General features: G+C 49.8%; 2 protein-coding genes across 3 annotated transcripts in view; one reads left to right on the top strand and one right to left on the bottom strand.

Moving 5' to 3' along the window:
• CUNH15orf62 (chromosome unknown C15orf62 homolog) lies at positions 1-1219 on the top strand. Its single transcript, XM_005426495.2, has one exon. The coding sequence runs from the start codon at positions 1-3 to the stop codon at positions 514-516; it is 516 nt and encodes a 171-aa protein (XP_005426552.1). The 3' UTR covers positions 517-1219.
• The window catches only part of DNAJC17 (DnaJ heat shock protein family (Hsp40) member C17), a 14500-nt gene that overhangs the window by 2781 nt on the left and 279 nt on the right, over positions 1-11440 (bottom strand). Inside the window, exons 2-11 of one of the 2 annotated variants that reach the window (XM_031061573.1) lie at positions 9987-10056; positions 9018-9076; positions 8189-8276; positions 7726-7808; positions 6730-6826; positions 6318-6367; positions 5726-5803; positions 4686-4766; positions 3681-3809; positions 1133-1198 (exon numbers count right to left, since the gene is read on the bottom strand). In XM_031061573.1, the coding sequence (XP_030917433.1) occupies positions 1133-1198; positions 3681-3809; positions 4686-4766; positions 5726-5803; positions 6318-6367; positions 6730-6826; positions 7726-7808; positions 8189-8276; positions 9018-9076; positions 9987-10056 (801 nt within the window). Of the gene's footprint in view, positions 1-1132; positions 1199-3680; positions 3810-4685; positions 4767-5725; positions 5804-6317; positions 6368-6729; positions 6827-7725; positions 7809-8188; positions 8277-9017; positions 9077-9986; positions 10057-11440 lie in introns of those variants that run through there. The other variant, XM_005426496.3, reaches the window with a different exon arrangement.

Here is an 11440-nt window from a genome sequence, read left to right as displayed (position 1 = left end):
ATGGATACTTGGCGCAGGGGGTCCCTCAAGTCCACCACCTTCTTCCGACGCTTCTCCCTCAGGAGGCACAAAAAACTGGGCAACCAAGTCATCATCCTGAACCAGAACAGCCACACTCTGGACACGGATGGCCAGAAGAGGGAATGCTTGAGGGATCTGAAGGACAAGTCTGAGTACCTGTCCTGTCAGAGCGAGCAGAACCTGGCCAAGGCACAAGCCCCTCCCAAGCCTCCCCGGCTGTACCTGGACAGTTCCAGCTGCCCCAACATCATTGACCACACAGATTCCCACTCCGACCTCTCCTTTTCCGACGCTGCTCCATACCACAAAGGCACTCCCACGCACAAGGACCAGGCTACGGACCACGGCACCTCAGAGGCAGGTTTCCCCAACAGCGCCACTCTTCCTGACCTGGCTGACCCCTTCCTGTCCTTCAAAGTGGATTTGGGGCTATCTCTCCTTGAGGATGTGCTGCAGACCCTCAGGAAACAGAACCCGAGGGATTACGCCATTTGAAGGTATTCATTGTCCATCACATCCCAGTTACTCACTGCTGCTGCCAGTTCCTCCCATTCCAGCAGGAGGAAGGATACTGGAGCATGCCTGTTGTGTGTGGCCTGTTTTGTTGTCCTCGCCTCACCCACCACAGAGCATCCCTGTCCTTGCCAAGGAATCCTCTGGAGCAGAGCTCACGGGCTCTGTGCTCAGGTGAGAGCACCGTCTGCTGTCTCATGACCAACTTTCTGCTCTCCACCCCGGGAATTTCCCACTCCGGACTGCGCGTCCCATCCTCAGGGAAGACTGGCACTTTTTGGGAAAGACTTATTTTGGGGATGTGACAGTGTGGGGCCAGGGACACACAGGGATTTGGCATGGATCACTTGTGGAACAGCAGGCAGCCTGCAAGGAGGCAGCAGCACTGCACCCCGAAGCCAAAGCTTTGAGGGCTGAGAGACGGGAACTGGGGCTTCTCCTCCCACCATGTTTGGATGTGAGAGCTCAAAGCTGCTCCTCCGTTTTTTCTCTTCCTCTTTGTGGGTTTCTTTTCCCTTAACTCCAGTGCAGGCGGCACTCCCAGCCTGGAAACAGGTAAGCATCCAAGTAAGCTCCTGATACAGCACCAGCAGTGGATTTATCCTCCTGGCAGGAGAAGAGATGTCTCTGACACTGCTGCCTCACGCATGCACTGAGCTCCCAGCTGTACAGACATAGAAGAATAAATGTATCTGTGACTGAAGTGTCTGGTTGCCTCATTTCATTGGGAACAAGCCACAGAAATCCCAGGCACCAGGAGCACAGGGTATCTGGAGTGGCCCAGGTCCATCCTCCCTGGCACTGCAGGGTTTTATGATGGGGGTGGGACACCTGTGTAGCTCTGAGGGAAGGACAGAGCTGCTGGGACTTGCTTTTTCCCCTGAGGAGAGCTCACACAGCTCAGGGCAAGACAGGAACAGTTGCCCACCCTGAGCTGGACAGTGGGAAAGGCTCTGCCAGGCTGAGAACATTTTGGGCAGCACCAGGGCAAACTGCTAAAAGAAACTACCAGTTCTTACCCTTTTGACTATTATGGCTCTTTTAAAAAACAACAATAATAAAACCTCCATGCCCCCAGATCACCAGGAGCTTTGGAAGTGGCCACAGCAAAGTGCAGGGGCACTCCAGGGTAGGCACAGCTGCCTCTTACCCTGTGAGATTCACCTCCCAAAGTCAGAAAATAGGAAATAAACCCTCTGAAACCTCTGAAGGAGTTTAGAATAGGAACAAGAACACCAGGCAGGAGGCTTTTCTCAGGGCTGAATGGCTGAGGAGCCCTGGCAGGGAGATTCCACTGCAGGAGCAGGGAACATCTTCCCAAAACTGAGCATTGCATGCTGTTGGAATGGCAAAACAAGCTCTCTACAGCCACTGTGTGCTTTGAACCATCACACAGCCACTGCTCTCAATAGCCTGGAGTAATACTGTCCATGCCACAGCTTTTGAATTCCAAGGGGAACTGGAGCCTGCTTGGCTGCAGCAGCTCTCCAGGAACTGCTGCACAACGTGCACCTGTTGCTGTAGGAGACAACAGGGCTGTGGAAGATGAGCAGCTTCCACCTGGGAACTGCTCCCAAAGCCCCTGGCTGGGGTCTGGCTGTCCTTTACCTGTGGATTTTGGCTCTCAGGCCCTGGCTGGCTCTCCCAGGCAGGGAGTACTGGCTGCCTGTCTCACACAGGGAGCAGAGGATGAGTAGTGAGCGTGTTGCCATGAGAACGCTGCAGGCTTGGGCTGTTTCCTGAAGCAGAGCAGCAGAGGAGCTGCTTTTGCACACAGTGGGAACAAAACGGGGGTGGATTCAGACAAAAACAGAGGGGGGAAGCGAATAGGAAGCAAGGGCAGCTTAAATCAGAATGAGGTAAGTGCAGCCTGGAAGCAAGAACGTGGAGCCTGGTGCCTAGGAAGCCAGGCTGGGTGTGAAGGGGAGAGGCAGAGGGATCAGGGATCTGGGAGCTCACTCTGCACACTCCTGAACTGGAGAGCACAAGCTAAGTCAGCTGGAAGCAGATCAGCCAAGAGGAGCTATAAACACATTGCAGGTTTTAGGAGCATCCCAGTGGATGCAGCAGGAGGATTTGGGGAGGGTCTGGAGTGGGAAAAAGGGAAAACAGGAAAGAGAGCAGCTTGGAGATGCAAGGCTGCAGTGCAATCCCAGAAAGTGCAGCTTCTTACAGCTAAAAGCAGCAGAAAGGACAGCAAAGCACCAGCTGTGCAGCTCCTGGGAAGGGTGCAGGTCCCTGGCAGCAGCTCCTCAGCATTCCCAGAGCCAAGTGGGATTGAGGAGCTGTGCTGGGCAGAGGTGAGTCACCAGCACTGTGTGTGCTGCTTTCCTGCTCTCCCTGCTGCCCCACCACACTAATCCTGCACCGCAGGCAGACGCTGCACTTCCACACTAACAAGCTCTGGGCATGGAAACAGGCCAAGACAAACTCAGGGATCTGAACCCACAGAGGCTGGAATCCACTACCAAAGCCCCAACTGCACCAGCACCCTTTGGTAGGAATGAGCCAGTTCTCACTCTCTGCTAGTGAGAAATTCTCAAATAACATGCTTTGGATTCTGCTTTTTGTGTTCTTTCCCAACATTCTGGTGACTCTTCTGTGGCTGCAGGACTCTCCCTGGTCCTACATGGACAGGATAACAATCAGGTGTTTTGATGCATAATTACAAATAATATAAATAAAATACTTAATGAAACATGAAGAGAGTGAATGCACTGAACAATCTCACAAGCTTAAAATATTTAGGGAGTGAACACACAAAAGGGTATTTAGCTTGATATTGCTCCTGCAGACCCTAAGAATAGAGGTTTGCTTCCAGCACTGAAGCTTCCTCCTCTTGGGAATGTAGTGAGCAACCAAGGCTCTCTAAAGGAACCTTTCAGCAGCTGTCACTCAGAGGATTGCAAAAATCCCATCATAATGGCACTGGAGGCTTTGGGCTGAGCAAGGAACATCCTTGCTCTTCACTTGAGAGAAAGGGAATGTGTGAAGATCCAAATAGCTCCCAGTGTGCTGCTGCCCAGGCAGGAGGTCCTTTAGAAAGCCACTTTCCCAGTGGGAAAGTCAGTCCTGGCCCCAAGAGCTGCTATCTGACAGCACTCTGAGATTTAGGTTGTTCCAGCACCAGATTTCCATCTCCTTACCTGTGAGCTCCTGGGCTGGCTGGTGCTGTCAGGGAGGACGGTGCTGGGGCGGCTCTGGGGCTGGCCCTCCAGCCAGGAAATCTTCAGGGGGTTATTTAGCAGGCCAACTTCATTCTTCACAGCCATCTCCTGCCAGGGAAAACACCTTTCCATCACCACCTGAATTTCAGACCCTGCTCCCTTCCCTCACAAGTCCCTAACAATCATGCTCCCATCTCAGAATGGCCTCAAGGCCAAGCAGGGCACAAACAAGACATATCTCTGGAAGTGTCCAAGGCCAGGCTGGAAGGGGCTTGGAGCAACCTGGGCTGTGGATGGTGTCCCTGCCCATGGCTGTGGGCTTGAAATGGATGGTCTTTTAAGGTCCCTTCAAATCCAAACCATTCTATGGTTCCACTCTGTAAGATTTTAAGGATCTTTCCAACCCAAACCATTCCATGACTCCCAGATTTCACAGCTGCCTACATGAGAAGCACCTCTATGGTCCATACTCCTGCCAGCACTTTTGATATACAGGTCTCACACAATTCTGGGGATTTTTATCATTTGGATATGAGTGAAAGAAAAGCTAACAAGGAAACTCTCATACAGCCCAAGCTTGTGGAACTACTAAAATTTAGGATAACTGATGACTTCTGCTCCCACAGCCACATGAATTATTATAACTCACAGTGAGTCAAGACATTTTGGGTTGTTTTTCACTTCAAATGCCTGATATCACCTCCAAAACACATAAGCCCAACTCCAAGGCATTTTTCACCTACAGAGAGAGCTGAGTAAGTGCTCAGAGCCTGATTTTTAAGGCAGTGCCTCTTCCCTCAGCCTGTTCCATGCACAACCTGTTTATGTGCCTGATCTCTGGGTTTGTGCCTCCAGCTGTGCCACTCCCTCCGTGCCTTTTGACTCTCATTACCCTTCTCCACTGCCTTAATGACAGGGCAGTGTCCTGCTGTCACCTGTCCTGTGCCACCCCCAGCACAGCCAGCAGGGGATCTGCACACTCACAGCTGCCTTCACCGTGGCAAATTCCACCACTGCACTCCCAGTCTTCCTGCTGGAGATCAACAAATTGAGCACATCACCATACTGTGGGAAGAAAGAAAGGAAGGAAAGTTAATTACAGAGCCAGGAGAGATGTCAAGTTCAGTTATCAAATGAACACAAAGAGAAAACATGTGTTTTCACAGACATGAGGCTCGAGCTGTCACCATTTCTGTCCTGCTTCCACGGATCCCATCATTTCTGTCCCTCCAGGAAATAATCTGGGAAGGCATGGAGCTACACACTTGGCTCCCCAGTGCAAGAGGGCTGCTGAGCTCAGAGGGGAAAGATGCCAGGGTGGGATTGATCAGATCAAAGGCTTGTCTGTGCCTGCCTCTGCACTTGCCACAGCAGGGATGTGGAGTGCTTCAAGTGAAGGATGAGTGCACCACAACCACAGAGCCAGACTAAGTGGGCAGGCAGCATCCAGTGGGAAGAGTCTGCAGTTGTTCTGCTGGGAAACAGCTCCCAGCTCAGGGATCAAAGGATCCAACTTGGTTCAAAGGTTGGATCTGATGATTTAAGAGATCTTTTCCAACCTTAATGACTCCACGATCATGCTGATGAGCTCTGAAAACTGCATAAGAAAGCTGAACAGGGAAGGAAATTAACCACTCCAGCTTACAAGGCCATGGAGTGACAGGACACAGGGAATGGCTTCAAACCAGCTGTTTAGATCAGACTACCTGTTTAGATTAGATTATTAGGATAAAATCATTCCCTATGATGGTGCTGAGGCCCTGGCACAGGTTGCCCAGAGGAGCTCTGGCTGCCCCATCCCTGGAAGTGTCCAAGGCCAGGCTGGACAGGGTTTGGAGCAACCTGGGATAGTGGAAGGTGTCCCTGCCTGTGGCAAGGGGTGGAACTGAATAATTTTTAAGGTCCCTTCCAACCCAAACCATTCCATGATTCTGTGATATGCAGCTTCCCAGAATTCACTATTGTTACAGCCCTGAGATCAGGGGAAGACCCAGTAATACAAAGGGAAGAGTGTCAGACAGGACCTTTTGCAGGATCTGCAGCAGCACATCTTTGGAGTATCCCCCTCCAGTCTCATCTTCCTTCCTGCATTTCCACCTGAGCTGGGGAACAAACGGCAGGAGTTAATTTTTCCCCTTTTGGATGTGCTGCCTGCTCAAGCAGCTCCCACCCCCCTGCACATTCACCACGTCTGCTATTTCCAGCCACACTCCCAGGCCTGCCAAGACAGTGATCTCAGCATGGGAGTGAGCACAGGGAACAAACTGTTTGGGGAACAGGGAGAAACGCTGCTCACTGGAACAAAAAAAGATTGCACTTGAAAGGATGCTAATGGCTCTGCCAGGGTAATTAGCAGATGTTTCTCTGTGCTTAAAGCACAGACAACTCAATCCCAGGCTCAGAAATCTGGAGCAGACAAAGAAAAAGTGAGTGAGAAGGAATTCTAACAGCAAGGACAGGAGCTGTTCACCTGATGATGCACATTCCATGGAGTGGAATTTATACATCCCAGTATAAAAAAAGATGTGCCAGCTCAGCAGGGTTGAAATGTCCCTTCTGTTTTCCACCATGTTCTATCAGTTTTCACCAAAACATAGCTTTTTAAGGATGTCTTACCTTGAGCTTAGGAGTTATTTTGCCTTCTGCTCCATTTCTTTCCTGCTTGCCTAAAGAAAGAAGGAAAAAAAAAAAGATGGAAAGGGCATGGATGAAAATTCCTCAGCATTTTGCACAATTTTTTTCCCCTGAGAACATACATATGATGAAACACTTTTGGATTTCCACTGGACCATTCCAGTCCCAAAAATCTCGTGCAACAGGAACTGCAGCATAGACTGAATACTCCATGGGAGCATTTTTCCCTTTTAGGAAGCACAGACTTGCCAGGATCAAGGCTAGAAACAGGTCAGCAAAAACACAAGCAGGAGACATGTTCTGAGGCATTTTTCCCTGCAAGAAGGTTGGAAAAATTCAGGGTGGAGAGCTGCCAAAGAGCCCAAAGCCACCTGCAGGTGCTCCCTGCGCTCACCTCGGCTGTGCTGCTCCCTTTCCAGGCGGATCTGCTCCCTGACCAGCCTCTGCTGCTCCTCCAGCTGCCGGGAGCCCTCCTCCCGCAGGCGGATTATCTGCGGCACAGGGAACACAGCACGGGCACCTAAGGCACAGTGCCAGGGCTGCAATGCCACCTGGGCACCTCCAAGGACAGCCTGGGCCTCACACACATCTCCTGGGACACCCCTCCTGCCAGTTCCCCCGGGGCAGCTCCAAAGAGAGCAGCCTGGTCTGGTGGAAGGGGTCCCCAAGCATGGCAGGGGCTGGAACTGGATGGGCTTTAAGGTTCCTTCCCACTCAAACCATTCCAGGATTCTCTGATTCACAGAGCCTTTTAATCCCAAAGGTTGAAGCACTGCTCTCCAGAGATTTTTTGCACCTTGAGAGGAATAGCAGATTTGTCTTTACAAACAAGCTATGGGTCTTGCTGGTAGGTACAACTAGCATTGGGAGATAAAAGAAACAATGGAAAAGATTCCACTGATTGATGAATGGAAAAAGATATTTGCTTTTACAAATAAACTTTAGGTTTGCTGATAAATGAAATTAGACATTAAAAGATGAAAGAAACAATGGGGAAGAAAAACCCCTAAATTGTGTAAGAATTAAAAATTGAAAGGGAGGATTATACATTAAGAGGGAAATCTTCAGTATCAGGTGTATTGGGAAGTCTGTACCTCTCAAATACCTGAGCCAGTGGGGAAAGAGAGAAGGGAAATGGGGCCAGGAAATTAGGATAAAAAGGGACGCTGTGCCCTCCAAAAATTTGAGAGACCCCAGGGGAATGCCCCATGGCCTCTCCCTTTATTCAAATAAAGTCAAAGGACTCCTCTGTCTCCTTTTTGGACATAAACCTCTGATGTTTGTGAATTAATTTTCCTGACAACCTCATCCCATGGATTTCATCATGAATGGAAATACTTCCAGCAATTCTTCTCAAAAACAGCAGAGAGAACTAAGAATTTATCCTTACTTCTTCTTCTAATGATCTCGTTATCCTGATCTGCTCCTCTTCGTTCTCCTGGGACTGGGCTTCCCGTTCTCTGGCTTCAAGATCTGCAGAGAAAGAAACAAAACTAAAACAATCCAAAGAGAACTTGAATTTTCCCTGCTGGCCAGAGAAAGATGGATAGATCACAAACTTGGCTGCAGCTACACCAGTATCCTGACAGCTCTGCTGCCTCTCCTCTGGCCCCACACACCAAAGGAGCCTTAACAGTCCTCAACCCCCTAATTCCCACAGCAGGACCTAATTCCCTCCTTCCCAGAGCAGGATCACCCCACCTATGGCTGTAGGAGGAGATTCCAGGTCTACCGCACTGTACTAGGGATGAAGAAACCAGAGTCATCCCCCATGGACTGACCCCTGTGGAAAGAGAAATGCAAGCAGCCAGCTAGGGGAGACCTCAGGAGAACTGAGGGTTTGATTTTCTTACCAAGCTTTACTTTCTTCCTCTTCTCATCAAGTTTCTGTGTCCTTGCTGCAGCCTCCTTCTTTGCCCTCCTCACCCTGTCATAGGCTGCCTGCCAAGGAACCAGCACAACAGTGGGAAACTACAGAAACCAGGAGAGAAACTGGAAAACAGGGAATACAATGACATCAGGGACTGAAACCCTGTCAGCAGGGCTGAAGCATCTGCTGCTTCTTGGATTACAAGCTTTGCCAGTACCTGAAAAGAGGAGCTCACGTTTTTAGCTTTTATCAACTGAATCAACACTTTTCCCTCTCCTGAGCTAATCTGGAGAGAGTTCCTTGCTCATTTTTTTGGTTTTATTCTTTCCAGGGATATTTCCAGGTTCTTTTAAGCCTCGGCAGTGGGTTCTCAGCCACTTCCTCACAGCCCCAGAAGGATCCAAGCTCTCCTGTGTCCCACAGACAGCAAAGCTTGGAGCCTCAGGAATTGCATCCAGGTATTACTCATTTGTCAGCCCCTGACTCAACAGGAATGGCAGATGTTGCCATGGGAATTTGGTGTTCCTCAGTCAGGGATGGTGTTATTAAATGGGATATGCCCAAGTCCAGAACATTTTTAAAGGCAGAATCTCAGGGCAGAGCTGTTCCCAGCAGCAAATCCCAAACACCATTTTCTCCAACCTCCTACCTGGACCCTGAGATTTGATCTCATGGAGAAGCAGAGGGAATAACAGAATAACAGCTGAGATTTGTATTGATGGAGCCTCTGTCAGAGCAGAGAGCAGGACAGGCAGGAATACAGTTCCCAACACCACCCCAAAATCCCACCCTTGCCCAGGGAGCATCCTTACCCTGGCTGCTGCATCTGTGAGCACGGCCAAGGCCTGGGAAAGCTGGTGGAAAATTTCCGCTGGGAACGAGAAGAAAGAAGGGCAAGATGAGGGAAACCAGGTGAGGGACCTGGGGAAGAACCAGGAAAGACAATTCCTGCAGGAAGGTCTCTCCAAGCAACAAAATTCCCCTCTGCAAGAGATTTGTAAGCCAACTTCCAGCCAGGGCCACCTCAACTCAAAGGTGTTACACAAACTTGAGAGTAAATAAAGAAACAAAAAACTGGGATTCTTTCATTTTAAGAGAAATCTTAGAACACACAAGCTTAATTTTTCTTACTGATTCTTTTCATTTTGGGTTGCAATATCTCCTTCACGCCAGATTTAGCTGGAGCTTCACAATTTCCTTCTCCCTCTCTGTCCTTTTCCTTCAACAAGAAGTCCTGCTTATGCTGTACTGGAAGTTGTTGCATTACAGCCATCTATCCTTTAAAAGTCTTTCCTCTTGTCCCATTACAAGCATTGGCAAACTGTATTTATTTTTTATAAAGATGCATGATCAGTCTTGACACACAAAATACAAAGTAACTGCTAATTCCACAATCTCCATCCGCAGCAATCCCTCACTGCAGGCAGCTGAAATTCCCCCTTGCCCTGCCCACAGATAAAAAAGGATTTATGGAGTGCTGGTGAAGTTTGGACTGTCAGAGATACAGATCAAAGCAGTGTCCAAACAGGCAAAGGTTGGGAAGCTTTGGAGGGTTGCAGCTGTAATTGCAGCACTGACTTACTGCTGGTGTTTCTAAACCCAGCAGGGATCGTTCAGCCTTAAAAAGCAAAGTTAACACCAACAGGAGCAACTCCCAGCCCTGTGTGCACCCCCAGGGACACACACCCAGCCATCCCCTCAGCACTTAGGGAAGCAGAGGCACTTCCAGGAGCCTGGAGAAGGCAAAACTGCAGCAGGAAGAGCTGCCCCATCTCTCTCACCTGCCCGGGGGTTGTCGGGGTTCTTGTCCGGGTGGCAGGTGAGAGCCTTCTGCCGGAACGCCGTCTTCACCTGCAGGGGCCACACTGGGGGTTACTGGGGGGAAACTGCTTTGGCTCTGCCAAAAAAAGCAGCTTGGAAACCCAAAATAATCCCTGTGGTCAAGGGAAACCTGCTGGGCTCAGGACATGGATATGTCTGGGAGGAGTTGGAGCTTTTAAAAGCTGTTATGGCTTCCAGGTGTCTTGTGCAGTAGTTAAACCACAGGTTAAAAATGGGAGAGGGGAAAAAAGGGGGAGAGGGAAAATAAAAAGGAGAGAAGGAGAGAAAAAAAGGAGAGAAGGAAAAAGGAGAGAGGGGGGAAAGGGGGAGAGGAAAAAATATGGAGGAAGGAAACTGAAGAGGAAAGGAAAGGAAAGGAAAGGAAAGGAAAGGAAAGGAAAGGAAAGGAAAGGAAAGGAAAGGAAAGGAAAGGAAAGGAAAGGAAAGGAAAGGAGAGAAAGGGAGGAAAAAAGGGGGAGATGATAAAAAAATGGAGGAAGGGAAAAACCCAGACAAGGAACCAAAAAGAGGGAAAGGGAACCAAAAAGGGGAAAGGAAAAAAAGAGGGAAAGGAAAACAAATGGGGAAAGGAAGAGAAGTGGAAAAGAAAAATAAAAGAGGTTAAGAGAATGAAAAATGGGGAAATTGAGAAAATGGAAAGGAAAGGAAAAAAAAGAGAAGAGGGGAAGGAAAAAAGGAAGGCACTCTATCCCACTCCCAACCAATTCCCTGCTATACCAAGTGGAAAAGTTGTGTCCCGGCCCCACCTGGTGGACAAAGCTCCCGGGATTGGGAATGTGCAGGAAAAGCCCTGCAGATGATCCCACCTCCTGCACAAGAGTTCAGCTGAAGGAGAGGCGTCTCCTCGCCAGGCTCCAACCTCCAACTTCCCATTTCAGCCAAGAACTCCCCCGCCCTGTCCCACCCAAGCCCGCTGTCTGGCAGTGGGCAGCCATTCCCTTTTTATCCTGCTATTCCCGGCCCTTAGCCGAGCCCCTCTGCAGCTCTCTCGGAGCTTCCTTCCGGCGTTTAGCACTGACTAACCCACTAAACTCAATTCAAAACCGCAAACGTGTAATTACAACCCCACAAAATTAACTACGCGACTTCTGGGCGCTCGGACAAACGTCTGACAACAGGATTTTTGGATCAACACGGGAATTTCCCTTCGGGATGCACATAAACAAAGCGAGAACATGTCCCAGACCAAGCCGCAGTTCTCTCCTCCTCCAAAGGCGAGTTCCGCCCCGCAGGATTGAGGGGTGAACTGGAGGAACGAGGCCAATTCCAGAAAAAACGGGATATGACAACGCCAAAATCAGCAAAACCGGGATTTTTGCGTTTGCCAGCCCCGGTCCCGCAGCAGCGCTTGGAGCAGCCCCTCAGCTCCGCGCTGGAGAGCCGCGCCACGCCG

This window comes from Geospiza fortis, unplaced genomic scaffold (genome assembly GCF_000277835.1).
Source record: "Geospiza fortis unplaced genomic scaffold, GeoFor_1.0 scaffold450, whole genome shotgun sequence".
NCBI lineage: Eukaryota > Metazoa > Chordata > Aves > Passeriformes > Thraupidae > Geospiza > Geospiza fortis.
The sequence above is the reverse complement of the archived record's forward strand: the minus strand, read 5'-3'. Positions and strand labels throughout refer to the sequence as shown.

Excerpts from the sequence above, each read along its gene's own strand:
- CUNH15orf62 (XM_005426495.2), top strand. The coding sequence starts at position 1 with ATGGATACTTGGCGCAGGGGGTCCCTCAAGTCCACCACCTTCTTCCGA.